This window comes from Chinchilla lanigera, unplaced genomic scaffold (genome assembly GCF_000276665.1).
Source record: "Chinchilla lanigera isolate Chin_1 unplaced genomic scaffold, ChiLan1.0 scaffold00160, whole genome shotgun sequence".
NCBI lineage: Eukaryota > Metazoa > Chordata > Mammalia > Rodentia > Chinchillidae > Chinchilla > Chinchilla lanigera.
Window position 1 is genome coordinate 1259700 of NW_004955561.1, and position 23260 is coordinate 1282959.

The 23260-nt window shown below is 53.7% G+C and overlaps 2 protein-coding genes across 11 annotated transcripts; both read left to right on the plus strand.

Moving 5' to 3' along the window:
* The first annotated feature begins 537 nt into the window (after nt 1-537).
* On the plus strand, nt 538-16254 carry Brpf1 (bromodomain and PHD finger containing, 1). Of its 7 annotated transcripts, none has more exons than XM_005413026.2 (14): nt 541-691; nt 2597-3205; nt 7066-8025; nt 8939-9101; nt 9450-9581; nt 9921-10067; nt 10838-11147; nt 11463-11783; nt 12059-12343; nt 12810-12957; nt 13432-13568; nt 13671-13789; nt 14123-14277; nt 15432-16254. In XM_005413026.2, exons 2-14 carry the CDS (start codon nt 2607-2609, stop codon nt 15613-15615), a joined length of 3660 nt encoding a protein of 1219 aa, XP_005413083.1. In that variant the 5' UTR covers nt 541-691; nt 2597-2606; the 3' UTR covers nt 15616-16254. The 7 variants fall into 7 exon arrangements, with proteins under 7 accessions (XP_005413080.1, XP_005413085.1, XP_005413083.1 ...); XM_005413027.2 differs by having other exon boundaries at nt 9921-10049; XM_005413023.2 differs by having other exon boundaries at nt 538-691; nt 9921-10049; nt 13432-13789.
* A 1408-nt stretch (nt 16255-17662) lies between these two features.
* Ogg1 (8-oxoguanine DNA glycosylase) lies at nt 17663-23250 on the plus strand. Of its 4 annotated transcripts, none has more exons than XM_013509085.1 (7): nt 17663-18028; nt 18120-18227; nt 18541-18788; nt 19317-19496; nt 21337-21518; nt 22357-22507; nt 22629-23250. In XM_013509085.1, exons 2-7 carry the CDS (start codon nt 18121-18123, stop codon nt 23159-23161), a joined length of 1401 nt encoding a protein of 466 aa, XP_013364539.1. In that variant the 5' UTR covers nt 17663-18028; nt 18120; the 3' UTR covers nt 23162-23250. The 4 variants fall into 4 exon arrangements, with proteins under 4 accessions (XP_013364539.1, XP_005413088.1, XP_013364538.1 ...); XM_005413031.2 differs by having other exon boundaries at nt 17663-18227; nt 22629-22756; nt 22867-23094; XM_005413032.2 differs by having other exon boundaries at nt 17666-18227; nt 22629-22678; nt 22867-23094.
* Nucleotides 23251-23260: the final 10 nt, after the last annotated feature.

The following is a 23260-nucleotide window of genomic DNA, read 5'->3' on the forward strand; positions in this document are numbered from 1 at the left end:
CCGCCCCACCAGGCGGAGGCGGGGACCAGCCGCGCCGGCGGGCGGGCGGGGCCGGAGGAGAGGGAGGGGGATGGGGAGGGGAGAGGGCGGGCTCCTCGCGCAGCCCGCGCTCGCCGTCCGTGGCCGCAGATTCGCTACGAACTGCCCTACCACCCTGCAGCCTATGTATGGCGCCCGCGGTCTCCAGCAACCCAGTTCTGCGAAGGAGGAGCTGCCGAGCGCCGCGGGGTGTCCGGGGCCTTTGCAGGTCCCGTAGAATGGCCTCTCGAGCCACAACGGGGAGGGGAGGGCCGTGGCGAAAGTGCAGCTCTGCGCGCCTGGACGCCGCGTTTACCCTGCGCAGACGCCGTCGCCTCCGCCACCGCTGCCACTGCCTTTGCCGTCCCGTGTCCGCCGCCTGTCCCCTGCTGCCTACGGGAGCCTCCTTTGTTCCCGCGGCGAAGACCCAAGCCCAGGCTACCAGAGGCTCGCGGGACGGGCGGGGGCCGGCCAGGCCGGAACGCTGGGGCGCCGGCAGGACCGGGGCGGCGGGGTCAGCGCGGGAATCGGGGAGCCGGGCCGGCGCGGGGCGGCCGGGCGGGGAGGCGAACTCTGTGACCTCCGGATCGGGACGCCCTCCCGGCCCGTCTTTCCCGCCGGCCTCCCCAGGGGAGTCGAGGCCCCGGCGATGATCCCGGACTCGAGGTGGCCGGTGAGTGCGGGCCTGGGCAGAGTGGCTCTGCGGGCGCTGAAGCCCGGGAACTGACAGTGCGTCGGCCCTGCCTCCGGATCCTCCGGGCTGCCCCGGCCAGTGGCAGGAGAGGGCCTCACTTAATTTGCTCCACTTTGACAAAGGGGAAACCCTGCGGCATCCGGGAGAGAAGGCTGCCGGCCCCGGGAGCCCCGCCCTCCACTTCCTTCAGCCAGGGGAGGTGGGAGCTGAGGCAGCGGCCCAACCCCGGGGCCCCGGGCGCTCCCCGAGGGCTTTGAGGTCTTGAGTTTTCCTCTGATCCCTGTGCCTGCGTTGCCGAGTCCCAGCGGGACGTTGCTGTGGACGCCCTGCCACTTGGGAAGCCAGGGGAGCAGAGCCAGAGCTGTTCACCTGGGGCCCTGCTTGGAAAGAGGAGAACTTGTTTGTAGCTCCGATTGGTTTGTGTTTAAAGACGCGGCTGCAGGTAGGAAGTAGGAGGGAGTTGACTTGAATGTGTAGCTGTTAATGTTGTGGAAGCCCAGGGCTGCTGACAGAGGGGCTGGAGCAGCCCAATTGCTCAGTTAAGCTTCAGGAGAAGAGAGGCCTAGCGGGGTCATTGTTTATCCTGAGCAGGGTGGCCTTGCCTGGGATAGTGCTAAGCTCCTGGCTGAATTGTTGAACTCAACTAGGCCGAGAGAAATTGGGACAGTCTCTGCCCAAGCCAGCATCCTGGGGTTTGGTGCCATCTGCTGTCTCCACTCACCCAGGAAGATTGAGGGGGCAGCCCCTAAGGATCAGCCTGGAGCTGAGCATTCCTAGTTTGTCCTGTTCCTGTTTGTACCTGTAGGACCTGCACTTCCTTAACACTCAGTTAATGTTGCAGGAATGGGTGAATGAGGAACTTAAATGCTGCTATTCCTGAGTAAATGACCTCAGCTTTCACTTTGGGGTTTTGTTTTGGTTTGGTTTGGTTTTTTGTCTTTTTGAGACAGGGTCTCGCTGTGCAGTTCAGGCTGGCCTTAAGCTCACTTTGTGGCCCAGGCCGGTCTCAAATTCACAGCGATCCTCCTGCCTCAGCCTCAAGTTCTGGGGTTACAGTTGTGTGTCATCACACCTGGCCTTTAGCTTTCGCTTTGGCTTCACAGCATACACTCAATCCAGGGCCAGGGTGAGGATCCAAATTAAGACTTTAGAAATGAGCTAATTCTGTGGTCTACTAACTTCTGTTGGAGTCCAGGGCTAATTCATTGGCCAGCCATTCAAGCTTCTGCCTGGGCTAATAAAGACCATTCAGCTGTTCATTCATTTGCCAAAAATAGTGCCCAGTGCATGCCTATAGAAGTGGGTAGGCTCTCTGTTTTGTGTGATAGGCCTCGGTCCAGTGAGAAGACAACTTGCAGTGTGTTAAATGTCATGCTGGAGATGAGAATGGAAGGATCTGGAAAGACAGCTCCCTGTGGAGAGTTAGAGAAGACATAACAAATGTGACACCTGAGTTGGGTTTTGAAGAATGACGAGTGGCCCACCAGAGAGCTGTAAGTGGTGAAAAGAGTCGAAAAAGGAAAACGGATAGTGAAAGCAGTGTCTAAAATGTCATCACAGAAAACTTGGATTTTATCCTGAAGTAAGTGGAAAGCATCAGGAGGCTTTTGTTCAAGAGACTCATGTGATCATTGCTACCTAGTAGAAAGATCAGTCTGGCCAAATGGTGTGAGATTGGGCTAAAGGAGATGAGACACCAGGCAGGATGTCTAGGCAAGGGGTACCCAGTCCCAGACCAAAGCTATGGTGGAGATAGACTTTGGAGATGCTAGAAAGGTGGGCTGGCCAAGATCTGGTGACCACTGAGGACAGAGACTAAAGAGAGTAGGTTTCTGGGGCAGGTGGGCGGGAGCTCTTCCATAAAGTTTGTGCTGTGTATTCCAGATGTGACAGCATGGGGGTGGACTTTGATGTGAAAACTTTCTGCCACAACTTGCGGGCAACTAAGCCACCATACGAGTGCCCTGTGGAGACCTGTCGCAAGGTTTACAAGAGTTACAGTGGCATCGAGTACCACCTGTACCACTATGACCACGACAACCCGCCGCCCCCACAGCAGACTCCACTCCGCAAGCACAAGAAGAAGGGGCGCCAGTCTCGTCCAGCCAACAAGCAGTCACCGAGCCCTTCAGAGGTCTCCCAGTCACCAGGCCGTGAGGTGATGAGCTACGCACAGGCCCAGCGCATGGTGGAGGTGGACCTGCATGGCCGTGTCCACCGCATCAGCATCTTTGACAACCTGGACGTGGTGTCAGAGGATGAGGAGGCCCCTGAGGAGGCCCCTGAGAATGGCAGCAACAAGGAGAACACTGAGACACCAGCTACAACTCCCAAATCAGGCAAGCATAAGAACAAGGAGAAACGCAAGGATTCCAACCATCACCACCACCATAATGCTTCCGCAAGTGCCACACCCAAGCTGCCAGAGGTGGTGTACCGGGAGCTGGAGCAGGACACCCCTGACGCACCACCCCGGCCGACTTCCTATTACCGGTAAGGCCGGCATTACCTCTCACCCCTGGCAAAATGGCCAAACAGGATGCAACAGCCAGAGCAAGTGACAGGTAGCTAGGAGAATGTCAGGGGCAAAGGACAGCAGAAAAAAGCTGGCCTTGCCAGACAGAGGAAGTGAACCTCTGCTAATGATGGTACTCACTCTGCACTGCCACATGCTGCTGGCCCCAATTCACTCTTTGTAGCCACTCCCCCAGCCTCACAGCTCTCAGCTAGGGATTGTTCTCATTTCACAGATGAAGAGCTCAGGGTCCAGAAAGTGTGCCAGACATCAGTATGCCAGTAGGTAGCTGAGCTAGGAATAAAAGCCAGGTCCTCCTGACTCCAAAGCTGCACTGTTCTTCCCTGTACCAACAGATCTCGTTTCTGCTTCCTGCCTCTCCCTCCCTCACTGAGTGAACTTGGGGATGCACCCAGCTTCTGATGTCCTAGAGACCCTGTCCCCCAGCAGGCATAGTATTCCTCTGCCTACCTAAGGGTAAAAGACTAGTTACTGATTTCACAAGGTCCTAAAAGCAGCTTGTGAGTCTGTGGAGAGGTTTTTTTCCCATGATCTGCCCTGTTATCTCCAGCCTTTAGCGTCCTCAGCAGTGTTTCCACTGCCTGTGCTTTGGACTTCTCCAACGGCCCTTTTATTTATCTCACTTTTCTCTCTGTACCCCATTCCTTCCAAAAGTTAGTTACAGTGGCTTCTCTTGAAGTCAGAGGCACAGTAAGACTACATTCTCATAACCCGAGGTGAATGAGAAAGGAGTTGGGAAAATGTGGGGGTAAAGCTACATACAGAAATTCTAGCTCAAGGATGCTACAGAAACCAGAGTAAAACCTAGATGCTTGGCCTCCAAGCAAAGAGGGCTTTCTGGTGATTTAGTTAAGGGTCACATTTTGTTGTCATCTAATCAGCCTGAAAGATTTTTCATACGAAAAGCAGTTTTTGCCAGGCCTGGTGGCGCATGCCTGTAATCCCAGCACTAGGGAGGCTGAGGCAGGAGGATCATTGCAAGTTTGAGGCCAGCCTGGGCTACAAGGTGAGCTCAAGGCCAGCCTGAACTGCATAGCAAGACCCTGTCTCCAAAAAAAAAAAAAAAGAAAGAAAGAAAGAAAGAAAGAAAGAAAGAAAGAAAGAAAGAAAAAAGCAGTTTTTACAAAAGTGCAGTCCACACGATGTTCTATTAAACGTCAGTTCTTAAGAGAAAATCTGGGGAGATACAAGTGATAAGAGCCAATAGGTCACTCCCCCCTCCCATCTGAGTTTTAATGCATCTCTCTCCTATTGTCCTTTCTTTCACCTATTCAGACCAGTTGCATTTCCTTCTGGTTCCCCACTCTCTTTCCGTTCTGTTAGCACTGAGTGCCCTTCCCTCTCACCTCCAAAACTCAGGTCCCTTTCCAGGCCTGTCCCTCCTACTGGCTCTTCAATCTCCTCTGCTAGGCAGTCCAGTCTGGTCCTTCCCAGCCCTGCTCATTCCGCTCGTATTGTTCCTCCTTCCTCCCAGATTCACTCTTCTTGGGGTTAGACCTGCTCTTTAGAAGAGCAGTTTGCAGTTGCATTGCAATCAGCTATTAGGTATATTGAGTGAAATCACCATTGTTAGCGAAACTGCCCAGGCTTTGGAAGAGATTGACTTTCTTCATAAATTCCAGAAGCACCAAGGCCATTCCTCTAGTACAACACTGTCTCTTGTTCACTTCTCATGTGCTTCTGTGAGGGGGAGGCAGAGTGGTGTGTCATCTGATGCACCAGAATTGTACATGACACACAGCCTACCTTATCTGTGCCACAGCCTAGAATCTGGGAGCCTGTGGGAGTGTGTTATGTGCTACCACATAATGTCACATGCGTCGTGGCAGAAGAAAGGGTGAGACCAGGTGTTCAAGAGAGCTGGTGCAAGGCCCAGATGGTTCACACCAGCCCTCTGTTCAAAGAGGGGAGGTGGCAGTCACCCTGGGGAAGAGATAAAGGACAACATTCTCCTCTCTTCCCTACCACTCCAAAATGCTTTTCAAATGCACCACACTGAGCACTGTCTCTGAGTGGTGAATTGGACATGATCTCTGCAGAAGAGGCAGACATGTAAACAACTGCAGTGCATGGCAAGGTGGTTTAGGGCTGTACAGAGGCTGGTAAAAGTTAACATGTAATGAGTACTATTCCATGCCAAGCCCTATTCTCAAAACTCACCCATATTAACTCATTTCCTGCTTACATCAGCAGTGTGACATAGGTTTGAATTAGCATCACCACTTCATAGGCGAGGAAACCAAGGCCCGGAGGCTTAGTTGCCTACCTTACCCACTGTTGCGCAGGCCCAGACGGTGGCTCAGAGCCTGTGTGCAGCTGGCCTGTTATAAGCCCACTTCTCATGTAGAGAGAAGAGAGCAGAAATGGCCATAACATTTTGTAGGCCCTATTATGCGCCACTTGATATACAACATTGTTTTTTGTGATACTGGGGTTTGAACCCAGGACCTTCTCACTGAGCTACATCCCCAACCCTTATTTTTTGAAACAGGGTCTTACTAAGTTACCCAGGCTGGGCTTAGACTTGTAGTCCTCCTGCTTCAGCCTCCCAGAGTGCCACCCTACCTGGCGGGACATTCTTTTTTGTAGTTCTGTTTAATCCTGATGACATCTTTGTGAATAGGTAGTATTCTTATTCTATCAGCAGTAAAACTGAGGTTCACAGCAGAGGAGTAATGTCCTAAAGGTCACAGTGTATCAGAGGCAAGCTTCCAGGTGTGTCAGAAGCCAAAGCCCCATTTCTCCCACTGTTCCCTGCAGTTTTACAGTGCCAGAGGCCAGGCCACCTAGGGCATAGTGAGGATGACAGGTGCGCTCTGGGTCACAGGTACCTGGCACAGCCTCTACTCAGGCCCAGTGACATGGTCAGTATGCAGGACAGAGGTGGAGTGCTGGGGCTGGAGGCTGGATGCCAGCTCTGCCGTTCCCATGTTGTGTGATCTGCCTGTGTCCAGCACTTAATTAACTTCTCAAAACTTCTGTTTCCTTACTTAAAAGCAAGGGTGTGAGAACCCTGACCCTGTGGTTGTGGTGAGCACAAATGTAGTGACATAGCGTGAAGCCCGGTACGTGTGAGCTGGATATGGTGCTAAGTTACTACATTTGTTCATAGCTGCTGTGCTACCTCCCGAGGCTGTCCAGGAGCAGACAGAATGCCTAGGGTCTGGCACTGGCAGCCACAGAGTGAAGACCCATGGCAGTTCTCGTTGAGGCCTTGCCATCCTGTCCCAAAGCATGATTTCTGGGCTGGGGTTGTACCTGTCCTAGATCACCTGCTTAGCATGTGTGGGGCCCTGAGTTGAGTCCCCGAATGTGCCACTTGACTTAGGACATTCTTTTTTAGTGGTACAAAGGGTTGAACTCAGGACCTTCACATTGAGCTACAGTATGGGGTGGGGCATAATGTGATTGCCAGAGACCTCCTTTCCCAACTCCTTGCTCCATCCCCCAGATGACCACAATGGGTCCCAGCTGCCCCACCCTGCTGTTCTTGGGAATCTGGCCGGGTCTCTGTCCCCAGAAGGTGGTATCACGTCTCACCAAGGATGCAAGCTTAGGAGACAGGCCTGCTTTACCACATCTCAGAAGCGGGCTGAGGCAGGCTCAGTGACTTTCCAAGTCTTAAGTCTGCTTTCTGCAAGTAGGAAAAAGTGTGGTGTCTATGGTGTCTGTGGTGTCTGGGTTAAGGTAGGGCTGGAGCTAGGTGCCATGTGTCAGGCACAGGTGTAGAGGAAGTGCTTGGTGGCAGATATGACTCCTGCCTGTGAGGGAGGGAGGTCTCATCTGTGGGCTGCTGAGCTGCCTTTGTGCACTGCAGGTACATCGAGAAGTCTGCAGAGGAGCTGGATGAGGAAGTGGAGTATGACATGGACGAGGAGGACTACATCTGGCTGGATATCATGAATGAGCGGCGGAAGACAGAAGGCGTGAGTCCCATCCCTCAGGAGATCTTTGAGTACCTGATGGACCGGCTGGAAAAGGAATCTTACTTTGAGAGTCACAACAAAGGCGACCCCAATGCCCTGGTGGACGAGGACGCTGTATGCTGTATCTGTAATGATGGCGAGTGCCAGAACAGTAACGTTATCCTCTTCTGTGACATGTGCAACCTGGCCGTGCACCAGGAGTGCTATGGTGTCCCCTACATCCCTGAGGGCCAATGGCTGTGCCGCCGTTGCCTGCAGTCACCGTCCCGTGCTGTGGACTGTGCCCTGTGCCCCAACAAGGGTGGTGCCTTCAAGCAGACAGATGATGGGCGCTGGGCACACGTGGTGTGTGCCCTGTGGATCCCCGAGGTCTGCTTTGCCAACACGGTCTTCCTAGAGCCTATTGACAGCATTGAGCACATCCCTCCAGCTCGCTGGAAGCTCACCTGCTACATTTGCAAGCAGCGTGGCTCGGGGGCCTGCATCCAGTGCCACAAAGCCAACTGCTACACAGCCTTCCATGTCACGTGTGCCCAGCAAGCCGGCCTTTACATGAAAATGGAGCCTGTGCGGGAGACAGGCGCCAACGGCACCTCCTTCAGCGTCCGCAAGACAGCCTACTGCGACATCCACACCCCCCCAGGTTCTGCGCGCCGCCTGCCTGCCCTGTCCCACAGCGAGGGGGAGGAAGAGGAGGAAGAAGAGGAGGAAGAGGGTAAGGGCTGGAGCTCAGAGAAGGTCAAGAAGGCCAAGGCCAAGTCCCGCATCAAGATGAAGAAGGCGCGGAAGATCCTGGCTGAGAAGCGGGCAGCAGCGCCTGTGGTGTCTGTGCCCTGCATCCCGCCACACAGGTGAGTGGGGAGCAGGTGGGGTGGAGTGGCCTCCTGGGAAGGAATGGACAGCCTAAGCAGAGGGGCTGGGCTGGCTTACCTTGGTGCTGTCAGGAACTGCATAGAAGTAAAATAAATTCCGAAAGATGTTACCATTAGCAAGTCAACCCGACTCGTACTACGTTAGGAGCTGGCAAAGTGGACTTTACCTGGCAGACCTAACAGGTGTTGGAAACCACCCTTTATGTTGATGGTAGGTATGTTTCATTAGGAAGAAAGAGGAGGGACTGCCACAGTGGAGAGGTGTGGTCTGACCGTGAAGAGAGAAAGAAGGGAGAGTGGGGAAGGGAAGGCCCAGAGGTTGTGGAGAGGCCGGGGAGATTGCGCTGGTGGCGCGTGTGCTTAGCATGTGTGAGGCCCCGGCTTCCTTCCCAGCACCAACAGCAATAATAGAAAAGTCAGAGGGTGAGCTGCTGCTTCTGGCCTGGCACCTCCAGATATCTTTAACTCTGCTGTTGTTTGGTTGATTCACCACAGGTTTCAATTGTACATTTGTAGTTTATTGTCACTTGATGTTAGCCAGATGGCCAAGAAGCTATGTGTGCTTTATCTTGAAACCTCCCAACCTCTGAGTGGGGCTCCCAGGGCTGAGCAGTGCCCTGGGCTACCCTGACTCCAGCAGTCTTGGAAATTGAACCTCCTGACCCTGGGGTAGTTGGGCAGGTTAGGAGTGTTTGGTGCTGGAGGCCTAGTACCTGTCTACTGCAGTGCCGCTGATGGCCATAGTCATTGTTCTTTGTCTTGACCCTGAGTCCTGGGCCATTTCCCCAGGAGAGTGATCTCTGTTCATCCTTAGGCAGGAACTCTCCTGGCCAGGCCCTCTGCTCTAAGAGAATCGGGACCAGCAGGTGTTCTCTTTGTTCCCTGGCCCTAGGCTCAGTAAGATCACCAACCGCCTGACCATCCAGCGGAAGAGCCAGTTCATGCAGAGGCTGCATAGCTACTGGACACTGAAGAGGCAGTCCCGGAATGGGGTCCCGCTGCTGCGTCGCCTGCAGACACACCTCCAGTCCCAGAGGAACTGTGACCAAGTTGGGGTACTGTGTCTAGCACCCTGTGGGCTGTGGGAACTGCCCTCCCTGTCAGAGCATGTAGGCTGTTTGCTTTGTTATGCTGGCCCTCCCACAGACCCAGACAGGATCTGTGCATTATCAGCTCAACAGAAAGGCACTATTGCTCTAAGTTCATTTATTTCTTTCCCCAAAACAGCAAGCCTTCACTTTGTGCCAGGCCCTAGATACACACAGACAAGGGGCTAGCAATAAATTACTGCGTACCCTCTTTGGGCTTGCGCCGCCTTTTCACCCAGGGTCCCTGGGGTCCCCCTCACTGCTGGTTCTATCCTTGGGCTCTCATCATCTCCTGATCCCCCTTTGCCTCTACAGAGAGATTCTGAGGATAAGAACTGGGCCCTCAAAGAACAGCTCAAGTCATGGCAGCGGCTCCGGCATGACCTAGAGCGAGCTCGGCTGCTGGTAGAACTGATCCGCAAGCGGGAGAAGCTGAAAAGGGAGACGGTGAGTGCCAGGGCCAAAAGGAGTAGTAGGGCTGCCCTGGCCGGGAATCAGGCCCAGTGCTGTACTTGTGTCTTCCTGTACTCTGTGCACTTGACCCGTGGGAGGCCCAGGGTCATGGGAGACATAAATGGAGTCCCAGTTTAGTGACCCCGGACCTCACACTGGGAATTTAAAGGCGGGGAAGGCCTTGCTGGCTGGGGCCTTGGGGAAAGTGGGCTGAGTGGGCAGCCCCAGCTGTGGCAGCGGGAAGGCAGATGAGCACGCAGGCTGGGTGGGACCATCTCTTAGACCTGTGCCAGAGGCTGGCCAGGGCTAGCTGATCAGGCTTTTTCATGTCAGATCAAGGTCCAGCAGATCGCCATGGAGATGCAGCTGACACCTTTCCTCATCCTGCTTCGAAAAACCTTGGAGCAGCTCCAAGAGAAGGACACGGGCAACATCTTCAGCGAGCCGGTCCCTCTGTCTGAGGTAACCGAATTGGACGAAGTAAGAACCCCTTCCCTTCACCCCTCCTTCTTTCTGTTCTTCTCCCAGTTGGACCCCTACTGCAGGTCTGGGCCAGGGACTATCTGGGAACCCTGCAGAGAGGGGCTGGTGGCTCCAGGGAGGATAAACTAGAGCCACATGTGTCACCTGGACTCTGTCTTGTCACTATCACACCCCAAGGGCCCAGAAGGGGAGGCAATCTTCATTTCTCCCCAGAGGCAGGGACTGAGTCTGCCAAAGGAATAATCCAGGGCAGGAAGACACTGGGGGTGCTGAACCCTAGAGCGGAGACTTTAGAAGGCTCAGCACATAAAGAACCAGCTCTGAAGCCCTAGGTCCTGACTGGCAGACTCTTCTCTCTAAAAGGTATAAAATGAGAGGCCTGAGACAGCTCCCTTATTGTAAATCTTGATGATAGATTTAAAAAAAGGAAGAGGGATGCAAGGTGGTGGTTTTTCCAAAGGATTCCTCTAGACATTTTCTCCCTGAAGCCGCTTGTGGCTTTATGAGGTAGATTTGCCTATATATCCATCATCATTTTCCAGGAAAGCAAAAGTAGGTCCAGAGAGATTCCATGACTTGCCAGTGTCACACAGCTTGTGACTGGTACAGTCAGGATTAGATCCAGCTTTCCTTGCCCTTGTGCTACATGCCTGCCTCTGACTGGTGGGAGGAGGCTGCTGGATGCATCTCAGGGGGTGTTTATTAGCGAAAGGATTTGGGGAGTGAGAACATGGCTCCACTTAGACACCCCTACCCTGCTCTCCCAGGTACCTGACTACCTGGACCACATCAAAAAGCCCATGGACTTTTTCACCATGAAGCAGAATTTGGAGGCTTACCGCTACTTGAACTTTGATGATTTTGAGGAGGACTTCAACCTCATCATCAGCAACTGCCTCAAGTATAATGCCAAGGACACCATCTTCTACAGGGCAGCAGTACGGCTCCGTGAGCAGGGTGGTGCTGTGCTCCGTCAGGCCCGGCGCCAGGCAGAAAAAATGGGCATTGACTTTGAGACGGGCATGCATATCCCCCACAACTTGCCTGGAGATGAGGTCCCACACCACACTGAGGACGGTGGGTGATAAGTCATGTGCATGCACATACAGCCCAACCCCAGAACCTTGCTAGAAGTGCCTCCTGAGTGCAGGCAGTGCAGGTAGAGGGCAGCAAGGCTGAGCAGGGCACAGTCTCCCCAGAGCTGTCCCCTCGGAAGCCAGCCTGGGCTAGAGGATAGCAGGGCCTGCATTTCACATCCCAGTGCTGCTCCTGTAAAGCGGTTTCCTGGAGAATCCAGGGTGGGAAGAGGGAACTTCTTGCTGCCTGGCGAGGTTCAGGGGCCCATTGGGCTGCCCTGAATCTGACCTATTCCCCTCAACCTCCCCCTAACAGTAGAGGAAGAGCGGCTGCTCCTCCTGGAGAACCAGAAGCACCTGCCAGTGGAGGAACAGCTGAAGTTGTTGCTGGAACGGCTGGATGAAGTAAATGCCAGCAAACAGAGTGTGGGCCGTTCACGCCGTGCGAAAATGATCAAGAAAGAGATGACAGCGTTGAGGCGGAAGCTCGCCCACCAGCGGGAGGCTGGACGGGATGGGCCTGAGCGGCACGGCCCCTCCAGCCGGGGCAGTCTGATGCCCCACCCAGCAGCCTGTGACAAGGATGGCCAGACAGACAGTGCCACGGAGGAGAGCAGCAGCCAGGAGACAAGCAAAGGTCTGAATCCCGTAGCAGGTAGACCCCAGAACAAGTCATATTTGGGCTCGGCAGCAGGTACTCAGCCCTCCCATTCCCCAGGCAGAGGTCTCTCTGCCCAGCTAGCTGTAGTCTCTCCTCGGGTCACAGTTGGGGGCTGGCCTCTTAGCTGCCTCTCTTCCAAATCTCATGGCCCCACGTCATCTCTCCATCTAGCTGGAGTAACTGCCCCTGGACACCTGCTCTTCTCACATCAGGCCCATCACCAACTCTCCTTCTCTCTTTCTCTGCTCCAGGCCTGGGTCCCAACATGTCCTCAACCCCCGCACATGAGGTGGGCAGGAGAACCTCAGTTCTGTTCTCCAAAAAGAACCCGAAGACAGCTGGACCGCCCAAGAGGCCGGGCCGGCCCCCCAAAAACCGGGAGAGCCAGATGACCCCCAGCCACGGAGGCAGTCCTGTGGGACCCCCCCAGCTCCCCATCATGGGCTCCCTGCGTCAGCGCAAGCGGGGTAGGAGCCCCCGGCCCAGTTCGAGCTCAGACAGCGACAGTGATAAGTCCACAGAAGACCCCCCGATGGGTGAGCCTTCCCATCATCACCAGCCCCTGAGAGCTCAGCACTGCCATTCTTCCTGGCATGTCCTGCTACCCCTCCCTTTCCTGTAAAAGGTAGAGCTAGAAGGGCCCTTAGGAACCCTTTCGTCCCATCCTCTCTGGTCTGGAAGATGGAGGCCTGGAGACTCAGGGACCAGCCAGAGTCCCACCAGGGCCTCTTCCATTGTATCGCTTTACCTTTTCTCCTCTCATTTTCTCAGAGATCTCCTACCCTTTAAGTCATTTGTGTCCTGAGGCCTGTAACTGCCAGAGAAGCAAGGGGCAGGGTGGGGCTGAGGCCTGCTGTGGTAGACACTGCCCAGAGCTAGCTGCTGGCCAAATGTATAAGAATGTTGCAGCCCAGAAGCAGAACTCAAGCTCTGAGTCCCTCTTGCCCCTGTGCTGTCCCTGATTCTCATCTTCCTGACCGGTTCCTCCCTCCCTCCCCCAAGACTTGCCAGCCAATGGCTTCAGCAGTGGAAACCAGCCGGTGAAGAAGAGTTTCCTGGTGTACCGCAATGACTGCAGCCTTCCCCGGAGCAGCTCTGACTCTGAGTCCAGCAGCAGCAGCAGCAGCAGCGCTGCCTCAGACCGTACCAGGTACCAGCCCTGCAGATGGAAACCCACTCCTGGGGTTGCCTGTCAGGTCTCTCTGGCTTTGGCTCTCAGAAGTCAGGTGACTCAAACCCAGTTTCCTTGCAAAATTAGTAGCTTAGATCAGTGGCACCATGACAGGGAGCCATCCCAAGTTAAGCTGATGGTTTAGAACAGTGTGCTGTGGTACCTTATACTAAAATAGGAATCCAGACAGGCCACGTAAAATTCCCAGTGCCCATATTCTCTTTAACATTGGCGGGTGTGGCAGTTGTCTTTATGCAGGCCATGTACTACCCTCACCTCTGTCTCACTTACCTCAGTCAGATCTCCAGCCCAACCCCTGGGAGTATGAGTTTGAATTTCTTCTCTCTGCTTTGCAAAAGCCTAGACCTCAGGCCTAAACGAAGGTGAACATGTACCTTGCCATTCCCCCTTTCTTCCCTCCCTTTGAGCCATGTTCCCATCCTCTGTTCCCAGTACCACACCCTCCAAACAAGGCCGGGGCAAGCCCTCCTTCTCAAGGGGCACCTTCCCAGAGGACAGCAGCGAGGACACCTCAGGCACCGAGAACGAGGCCTACTCTGTGGGCACTGGCCGCGGCGTGGGCCACAGCAGTAAGTACCCTCGCCCAGGGCCAGGGATGCTGGGGAGCCTGTATCAGGGCCTTGCTGGTGCCCCAACTGCTGATCCGCCCCCTTCTTCCCTTTCCTGTGAAGTGGTGAGGAAGAGTCTGGGCCGGGGAGCTGGCTGGCTGTCAGAGGACGAGGACTCTCCCTTGGACGCTCTGGACCTTGTGTGGGCCAAATGCCGAGGGTACCCGTCATACCCAGCTCTGGTAGGCTGCACCTCTCTGCCCTGCCCCTTGTTTGCTAACCCCAGGCTCAGACTCCCCTGCTCCCTGACAGGCTGTGGCACACAGGCTTCTTCAGGAGACAGGCTCAGGCCAGTGCATCCTCAGAGTACCCCATGCTGCATCCAACAGTCTCTGCCCCTCCTTGCCCCTATGGTTTGGGAATAATTCACCACAGGAAGAAGCCAAGGGCCAGCAGTGGAGCCCTAGCAGCATGCTTGGTCTTTTGTCCCCACTTGAGATGTAATCCCCAAACTCGTGGGTGGGTACACATGAGAGAATGAACTGAAACAAACTGGGCTCATGTTGCACCCTCAGATCATTGATCCAAAGATGCCCCGAGAAGGTATGTTTCACCACGGCGTTCCCATCCCTGTGCCCCCACTGGAGGTGCTAAAACTCGGGGAGCAGATGACCCAGGAAGCCCGAGAGCATCTCTACCTCGTTCTCTTCTTTGACAACAAACGAACTTGGTAAGGAAAGAGGGGAGCACTTTGTGACTCAGCCACAGATACAGTACCCCTGTGTGGTATGGGGACGGACTGCCAAGAAACTCCAGTAAACAGACTAGACTACCACAGATCCGCAGGGGAAGGCTTGGAGCACAGCTTGCACACAAGGGTTATTTTGACCCTAAGTCTGATGTAGTGTGTGGGCAGTAGCTGACAAACAGTGCTTACCTAGAAGCCAAAAGACCATCAGTAATTGTGACAAATATTGGAGTGGCTCCCCACCTACACTCAGCTGCTAGAGTTATTTTTTCCACTACTTCCTCCCAGGGGACAGAATGCGGGTAAAGCTAGCATACTAGCTGGACATGGTGGTACAACCTGTAATCTCAGCACTGAGGAGCTGAGGCAGGAGAATTGCTGTGAGTTCAAGGCCAGCCTAAACTACATAGTGAGACCCTATCTCAGGAAGACAAAATTAAACACATAAATAAAGCTAATATTTAGACTCTAGCAGAGGGTGGTGGGACACTCCTGTAATCCCAGCACTCAGGAGGCTGAGGGAGGAGGATTGCTGTGAGTTTGAGGCCAGCCTGAACTGCATAGTGAAACCCTGTCTCAAAGAGACCAAAAAAACCCTTAAACTCTCAGTTCTTATTCTGTCACATTTATATATGTAATCTTTTAGTAAGTTTCCTGCAGATGCTATTTATTATCCATGAAGTCTGCTTGGAGTCAATGGTACAGGGCATCTACTTCCAGTTAGATCAGGGCTTGTTTTTGCAACTAAAAATACCCTGTCGTTACCCCTCTAGCATATCTGTTGACTGAGTACAGTCTCTTGAGGAGAGAGACTATGTTTCTAGGTCTCTTGTCACCCCAGTGCCCAACAGTCTGGCCATTATGGGTGCGCAGGATGTTTTTGTGTGTGTGTGTGTGTGTATGTGTGTTTTGGTTTTGTTTGTTTTGAGAATAAGGTCTTGATATGTATTTCAGGCTGGCCTTAAACTCACTGTGTAGCCCAGAATGTCCTTAATCTCTCAGTGATCCTCTTGGCTCAGCCTCCTGAGTGTGCGCCACCATGCCAGCTCAGGAGGTATTTTTGAATGAATGGTGTGAGGAAAGCTGGTCCTTATTCTCCTTGAAATGATTTATTTGATCTTCACTTTGTCCTGCAGGCAGTGGCTGCCCAGGACTAAGCTGGTCCCTTTGGGTGTGAACCAGGACCTCGACAAAGAGAAGATGCTGGAGGGCCGGAAGTCCAACATCCGCAAGTCAGTACAGATCGCCTACCACAGGGCGCTGCAGCACCGCAGCAAGGTGCAGGGTGAGCAGAGCAGCGAGACCAGCGACAGTGACTGATCCTGCCCAGCAGAGCCCAGCCTTCAGAGCCCCATGCCCTCTCCTTCCTGTGCTCACTGTCCGGAGTGGCACAGGCCTCTGCACTGACTCATTCCTGGTCTTGGGGCCAGTCTCAGGGGAAGCTGAGTCGAGGAGGTCCCTCCTGCCTTGAGTGCAGCTGGACTGTACAGAACACTCCAAGGACCCACGGCAACTCAGTGCAAGGAGAGGGGAAGTCCCATAGGTCAGAAAGAGCTCCAGAAGCCTCAGGGCATGGTTGGGTGGGGTGGTGGGCCACTGCTAGGACACTGCAGAACACAGGCCATCCCACCACTGCCACCTGTTCATCCCAGGAGACTTCAAACTGCCTAGAGGCCTGAGGCCCCTGCTGGTGGAGGGGAGCAGGCACCTGTCCAGCCTGGAAATGGGGTACTAGGTGATCCCCTCCCCTGCTATTGTAAATAATGTAATTATCAGAGAATTTAAATTATTCTCATTTGTAACTGCGTTTCCGGGTCGCGCCAGAGTCATTTGGTACTAAAAAGAAGACTGGGGCCTGTCCCCACTTTCCTTCTCGTTCCCATAGATTTTCCCCTACCTTTCAGACTGGTTTGTATTTATTTCAAAGGAATAAAATATATTGATTCTTAGAAAATAAAAGTCTACTTAGAATTATTTGTTCTTGCCTTCTACCAGCCCTCAAAGGGAAGGCTGTGCCCAGGGATAGTGTGTAATTGGGCCCAAGTGGTTGCTGACCGCTGCATGCTAGTTACAAGACACAACAGCAGGGTGTGGTGGTGCACGCCTATAAGCCCAACACTCTGGGAGGTTGTGGCAGAAGGATTTCAAGTATGAGCTCAGCGTGGGCAACTTAGACCTTAGCTGGAGGGATGTGGTTCAGTGTGAAGTACCTGGCTTCAATCCACTGAAAAAACAAAGAGACTGAGAAGCTCCTATTTTGGAGTGGCAGGTCCTTGCTAGTACCTTTAGATAAGATGGTTTCATTTGACTCCTACAGTACCTATGGAGTGTGTTAATAGGCTGATTATCTTCACAAACATACCGAGGTTTGGAAAAATTAACTAGGAAGTCTAAGTGTTAGGATTTGAGCACAGCTCTATCTGCAAAGCTGGCCAACTGCCAGATGAGTCCACTGCAGATTCCTCTGGGATTTCAGTGGTTTTGAGTTCTTTCCTAGGAGCCTGACCCAAGTGCTTTGGTCGCTTTAGCAGCCCTTCCCCTCTGCTTCACTGCGACGCAGCAGGGATATAGCACATCGCTTTCGTTTTACCCCTACTGTCATTTCCTGTCGAACCAGTATTTGTTGCAGGAATGCCTACCAAGTACTGAGTGCCTGTGGAGTGCCATAGCCATACAGGGGACAGTCACAGGGGACAGGGTCGCCTAAGGCCTTGCAGGCACTGAGGAGTGAAACTTGAGACAATGACCCCATTGGTGGTTTGTTTGTTTTTTTTTAACCCGAACCTTACTCTTTTCCAAGACTAAATGGTTCTTATATTTCATTACAACTGGCAGTGATGAACTTTATTTTTTGTTTTTTGTGGTGCTGGGATTGAACGCAGGGCCTTGTATATGCAAGGCGAAGAGCTCTGCCACTAAGCCACAACCCCAGCCCCGACCCTATTGGTTTAATATGGATGCTCGGCACGCCCGGCTAGCAGGTGCACCCTGAGGATGGCGCACAAAGATAAAGCAGATCTGATCCTCTTAAGAACTTTCAGACTAATAGGTTCGGTACCAGTGACCTCAGGTTCCTCCAGCAAGCTGGAACCACCCCCTCTTCCGGCCCAGGTGGCAGGCGGGCTGCCTCCTCTGCACACGCGCTCGGACGCAGTGGCTGCCCCGCCGGACTCACTGCCCGGAGCCAGCCTTCCGCCTGGCACAGGAAAGCCTTCCGCCGACTCAGGACCACCGGGCGAGGAGAGACAGAAAGTCTGGGAAGGGGCTAGGGCAGCCGCCGGCGAGTGCTCGAGGGCAAATCCTGCGGAGACACCTGGGACAGGGCGCTGAGGAGCTGGAACCAGGTTCGGCTCCGAACCAGGCGACTTCGCTGGAGGCGGGCGGAGGAGAACGGGGACCTGATTCTCAAGACGCGCTGGGGCAGCGGGTGGCGCCCAGAAGGGCCACCCTAGGGGCTCGAAAGACCCTGACACGCACTAGCGCGCAGAGAGGCAGTAGCGCGGAGCAGCGGTCCAGGGCGCGCCAACAGCTCGGCGCTCGGGAAGGCCCGCCCACCGCGCCAGACCCACTCCTCATTGGCGCTACTCCTCCCGGATCCAATGAGCGGCGCCTCGGCTCTGCTTCCGGCGTGACGGGCGTGGGGAGAAACACCCGCGCACGCCTGCGTCCCGGCTGCTCGGAGCCGCGGGGGCGCCCGGAGGTTCTGGGGCGGGGAGGACGAATCAGGAGGAGGGTGAGGCCTGCGCCGTTGTAAAGGGAGAAGGCCGAGGGCTGCTGCAGGGGTGGGTCTCAGTGCGTTGGGGCGCCCTCCCTTTCGCTTGTAGCATGAGGCACCGGACGCTCACCTGCAGCCCGGCCCTCTGGGCCTCTATCCCGTGTCCACGCGCGGAGCTGCGCCTGGACCTGGTGTTAGCTTCTGGACAGTCCTTCCGGTGAGTGGCTGCGCCTGGGAGGCCCCTCCCCTCCTTTGAGCTGCTGGCCAAGGTGCAAAAGAATGTTGAGGAGAGTGCACCTCAGGGGGAGGTGCACCTCACGATTTAGAAAAGGAAATAAGCCCTGCTTTATCAAGTGGAGGCGATAAGTCTGCAGCGTAGTGAGGATCAGGCACTAAAACCGGTGCAAAGAGTACCACTGTTACTTGGTAATTAGTAAGTCAGCTTTGTAAACGAGGCATCTGAGGGACAGGAGAGACCCAGAGGGTGATAAAAGGGAGGCGGGATGAGGCCCATTTGCACCCGGGCGCAGGTGGAGGGAACAGAGCCCTGCACACTGGAGCGGCGTGCTGGCGGGCCAGGTGTGGACACTGACACAGACCGAGGAGCGGCTGCACTGCACTGTGTACCGAGGGGACGAGGGCTGGCTCGGTAGGCCCACGCTGGAGGAGCTGGAGGCCGTGCGCAAGTACTTCCAGCTGGATGTCAGTTTGGCCCGCCTGTACAGCCACTGGGGTGCCGTGGACTCCCACTTCCAGGAGGTGGCTCGGAAACTCCAAGGTGAGGATACAGCCAGGGTGAAGGTTGGGTGCTTGTGCATTGGTTGTCTGTGACTTTGTAAGATGGGTCTTCCGGTCTACTTCATAGGATTTATGAGGAATAAAGGAATAGTTCTTGGCACATTATTGTTATCACCATACTGATTACCATTATGAAATGATGGAACCTAAGGTTGGGAGTGTAGCTCTGCAGCAAAAGTGCCTGCCTGACAAGGGCAAGGTCCTGAGTTCAAGTCCCGATACCAAAAAAAAAAAAAAAAAAAAGATGGAGCCTAATCTTGGTGGTGTGGCCTGGGGCCACACTTCATTCATTTTGTAAAGATGTAAGAGCATCCAGTATGCGACTGGTGATAAAGCAGGGGACAAAATGGACAGAAACTTCTGCCCTCATGGTGCTTACACTGTGACTTTATCAGTGAAACGGGGTAGTAATCCAGACCTCATAAGGTGCCACAAGGAATGAGAGGTCTGGCATTGCTCTCTGCAACAGTGCTGTCCCGCATTACCCTGGGACCCCCTCTGTCCGCAGGGGTGCGACTGCTGCGCCAGGACCCCATCGAATGCCTTTTCTCCTTCATCTGTTCCTCCAACAACAACATCGCCCGCATCACGGGCATGGTGGAGCGACTGTGCCAGGCATTCGGCCCTCAGCTTGTCCAGCTCGATGGTGTCACCTACCATGGCTTCCCCAGCCTGCAGGCCTTGGCTGGTGAGTGGAGCCTGTTCCCCCATCTCCCTGGTCACCACCTCCCACCTTTCCCAGCACTGCCCCTATCCAGAACCACCCTGCCTGGCCGCTCGGCCCATCACACCCTGCCCTTGTGGCTGAGTGTCAGTTCCTCACTGTGCTGTGCTCTTTGCCAGTAGCTCCAATGCCTCATCAGAGGAGCATCTGTGTACACTGTTTAGTAGTTTGAGGGTCAGCACATGTACTGTGGAGAGTCAAGCTCTGTCCCTGGCTCATCTCTGTGCTTCTGTGGCTACATTCAGCTACAAAATGAGATAATAACAGCACCTACTTGTCACAGTTGCATGGGGTAGAATGGAGACACATCCTGCACCTAGCAGAGTGCTCGCCCCACAGAAGTATGTGGAAAATTCAAGCTGCTGTCACTATAAGGAACCACAGTTTTGCATCCAAAGCACATGCATGCTGTGAACAGCAACACTTTCACAAAGGCATGGACATCAGCTGGCAGGTACAAGAACCAAGCAAGGCAAAGCACTTGGGGACTGCACAGCAAGGAGATAGCCCACCTCAGAAAAAGACACTTGGGTGTGCCGCCTATAATCCCAGCACTCAGGCTGAGGCAGGAGGACTGCCTCAAGCTGAAGGCCAGCCTGGACTACATAGGGAGTTCAAAGCCAGCCTGAACAACATAGCGAGTCTCTGTCTCAACAACAAAAGAGAGACTGAGATTGAGATTTTGGCATTTAGAAGCCTGGTCTTTAGGTCCTGGCTTAGTAGTTATAAGACCTCATGGAGGGGCTGGGGATTTAGCTCAGCGGCAAAGCGCCTGCCTGGCAAGCGCAAGGTCGTGAGTTCGGTTCCTGGTACCGGAGAAAAACCAAAAAAAAAAAGACCTCATGGAATTCATTCACCACTGCAGCCTTCTCTTGTTTTTAGAATGGGAATAACAGTGTTTTGGCTTTTTTTTGTTTTGGGGGTTGGGTTTTGCTGTACTGGGGATTGAACCCAGGGCCTTCACACTGATCTACATCTGTGGCCCTTTTATCTCTTTGTATTTTTTTTTCTTTTTAATTTTTTATTTAAAAAGAGAGACAGGATATCACTAGTTGCCTGGGATGGGCTCAGACTTGTAATCTTCCTGCCTCAGCATCCCAGAGTGCTAGTATCACAGGTATGCGCAACCATTCTCAGCCAACAGTTTTCATCTCGAAGGATGCTGGAGGGAAGAGAGCAATCTCGTGGCAGTGTAGTATAGTAGATTACAGGCAATAGGGTCCCAGCACAAGACCCATCTCCACAGTGCCTTTTCTTAACTGTTAACTCACCTCTTCTAAGGTCTCATTTTCTTTGTAAACGGGAAAGACAGCAGTGTTGCAACTGGGGTTCTTGAGAAAAATAAGCATGATAACATGGCTAAATGCTTTGCCATTGCATGCTACCAGCACTTAATAAGGGAAACTGTTAGGGATGGGGATGTGGCTCAGTGCCTTGCATGCATAAGGTCCTGGGTTCGATCCCCAGCACCACAAAAAATAATTAATAATAATAATAGAAGCTGTTTTTATCATTTTTCTAAGATTATGGGTATGAGCAACCTTGGGAAAAGTTAAGGAACTTGCCAGGTGTGGTGCACACCTGTGATCTCAGCATTTGGGAGGGTGAGACAGGACCCTTGAGTTCAAGGCCAGCCCGGGTTATATAGCAAGACCCCATCTCACAAAAAAAAATTCCCTTAACCCTTTGTTCCATCATACTAGTGCCTCTTGTCTCTTAGGGCTGTGGGGTGGGCACTAGGGAATGCAGGCCTGTGGGAGAGGGGCTCACACTGCCTGAGCCCTGGTTCTTTCCTACTGCACAGGGCCGGAGGTGGAGGCTCGCCTCAGGAAGCTGCGCCTGGGTTATCGGGCCCGCTACGTGAGTGCCAGTGCCCGAGCCATCTTGGAAGAACGGGGTGGGCCAGCCTGGCTGCAGCAGCTGCAAGAGGCCCCCTACAAGGAGGCCCACAGGGCCCTGTGCACCCTGCCTGGGGTGGGCACCAAGGTGAGCCCCGAGGAGATGGGGGCACCCCCACAAGAGGCAGCGGGGAGGCACTGTGAAAGCCTGGTGGAGGCCTGGCTTCTGGAGGCAGAGCCAGGAGGAAAAAGGATACAAACAAGTTCTGAGAGAAAAGAGCAGAGTTCAGAAGGAACATAAAAGTGAATATTTAGTGACATTTTAGAAAGGCCATTTGTGTAGGTGCATTATATATGCTGCTGTCCCTATGTAGAAATTTCCAAAAGGAATGGCCGGGAAGTTAACAGTGGCTACCTGTGAGGAGAAAAACTGAATTTTCTTCTTTTCTTGAAATTAATGTCCTTACAGACCTTTTTGTTCGATGTCAGTTGGTTAACTAGGAATAAGATGTTTGGAAATTTGGAATTGGTCTTTTTCTTCTTTAAATTTCTCTGTAGTTTAAAAAATGAATTTTCATTTAAATCCCCACCCCCACCCCCCGTACCGGGGCTTGAACTCATGACCTTGTGCTTGCCAGGCAGGTGCTGTGCCGCTGAGCTACATCCCCAGCCCCTAAAGAGTTTTTTTTTTAATAGACTCTGGATGCAGGCCTAACATTAAATCTTGGCTGTTCCCAGCAATGTGACTTGGGCCAAATCACTTCACATTTCAGAGCTTCCATTTTCTTGTCTGCTCTCCCAGATCATGAGACCTGGGACCACGCTGGGGCACATTCAGTAGCAGCTCTTCTTAGAGCATCTTTAGAGTAATTAATAGGTGATGTATATTGCTCAAGAATACAGAGCAATAGTAACCTCAGAGTAAAGAAGGCATGGCTGGCTTTGGGTCATGCCATCCCTCCACAGTGTGCATCTGTCTCTCCAAGGTGGCTGACTGCATCTGCCTAATGGCTCTAGACAAACCACAGGCTGTGCCCGTGGACATCCACATGTGGCAGATTGCCCAGCGTGACTACAGCTGGCACCCCAGCATGTCCAGGGCCAAGAGCCTAAGTCCCCAGGCCAACAAGGAACTAGGTGAGGAAAGGGGGGTGCTGGGCACTGGGCAGAGGTGAAAGAAATCTCCTACTCTCCTTCCAGCCCTGTGGATGGGGGGTAGGTGGGGCCAATTCATGTAACCACTTTGCTTCTGATTTAGGGAACTTCTTCCGGTGCCTGTGGGGACCTTATGCTGGCTGGGCCCAAGCAGTGAGTGTGCCCATGTTTCCCCTGGTATCCAGCCCAGACCCCAAAGGATCCATGGACTCTCCCACTCCCTCAGTAACTGTAAAGAACTCTCCGGCCTCCCCCAGCCCTGACCCTTGCAGCTCTGCCACCTCCCCATGGTGTCACCAGTGTACCCTCCTCCCCATAGACTCTTCCTGCCCCTCCTACAGGTGCTGTTCTGTGCCGACCTACGCCAGCCCCACCACGCTCTGGAGCCCCCAGCAAAGCTCAGAAAGCAGCCCCACCACACTCCAGAGCCCCCAGCAAAGCTCAGAAAGCAGTCCAAAGAGCCAGGAGTATAGGTGGGAGCCCTGGACAAAGAAATTCCCCAAACAACTTTCCCATCAGCCACTGCCTCGTCCCCTGCCCCACCCTGTCTCATGTCAGGGAAGGATCCCTTCGACTACCTCAGGGACCAGGTGCCCCCCAAATCAAGCAGTTGGTTTGCACAAGGTGGGGTGGTAAGATTCTGGGGAGGCAGAACTGTGCATGGTTTTATCTTCTTCCCTTTATTACAAGAAGGAACAATAAAATAGAAGCATTTGTATGGAAAACATGGTGATG

What these genes read in the sequence shown, in the direction of transcription:
- Ogg1 (XM_013509085.1), top strand. Translation starts at nt 18,121, where the DNA reads ATGAGGCACCGGACGCTCACCTGCAGCCCGGCCCTCTGGGCCTCTATC. An exon ending in TGCCTGGGGTGGGCACCAAG is followed by an intron (nt 21,519 to 22,356) that starts GTGAGCCCCGAG and finishes TGTCTCTCCAAG; the next exon opens with GTGGCTGACTGCATCTGCCT. An exon ending in CCAGGCCAACAAGGAACTAG is followed by an intron (nt 22,508 to 22,628) that starts GTGAGGAAAGGG and finishes CTTCTGATTTAG; the next exon opens with GGAACTTCTTCCGGTGCCTG.
- Brpf1 (XM_005413023.2), top strand. Translation starts at nt 2,607, where the DNA reads ATGGGGGTGGACTTTGATGTGAAAACTTTCTGCCACAACTTGCGGGCA. An exon ending in CGGCCGACTTCCTATTACCG is followed by an intron (nt 3,206 to 7,065) that starts GTAAGGCCGGCA and finishes TGTGCACTGCAG; the next exon opens with GTACATCGAGAAGTCTGCAG. An exon ending in AGAAGCTGAAAAGGGAGACG is followed by an intron (nt 9,582 to 9,920) that starts GTGAGTGCCAGG and finishes TTTTCATGTCAG; the next exon opens with ATCAAGGTCCAGCAGATCGC.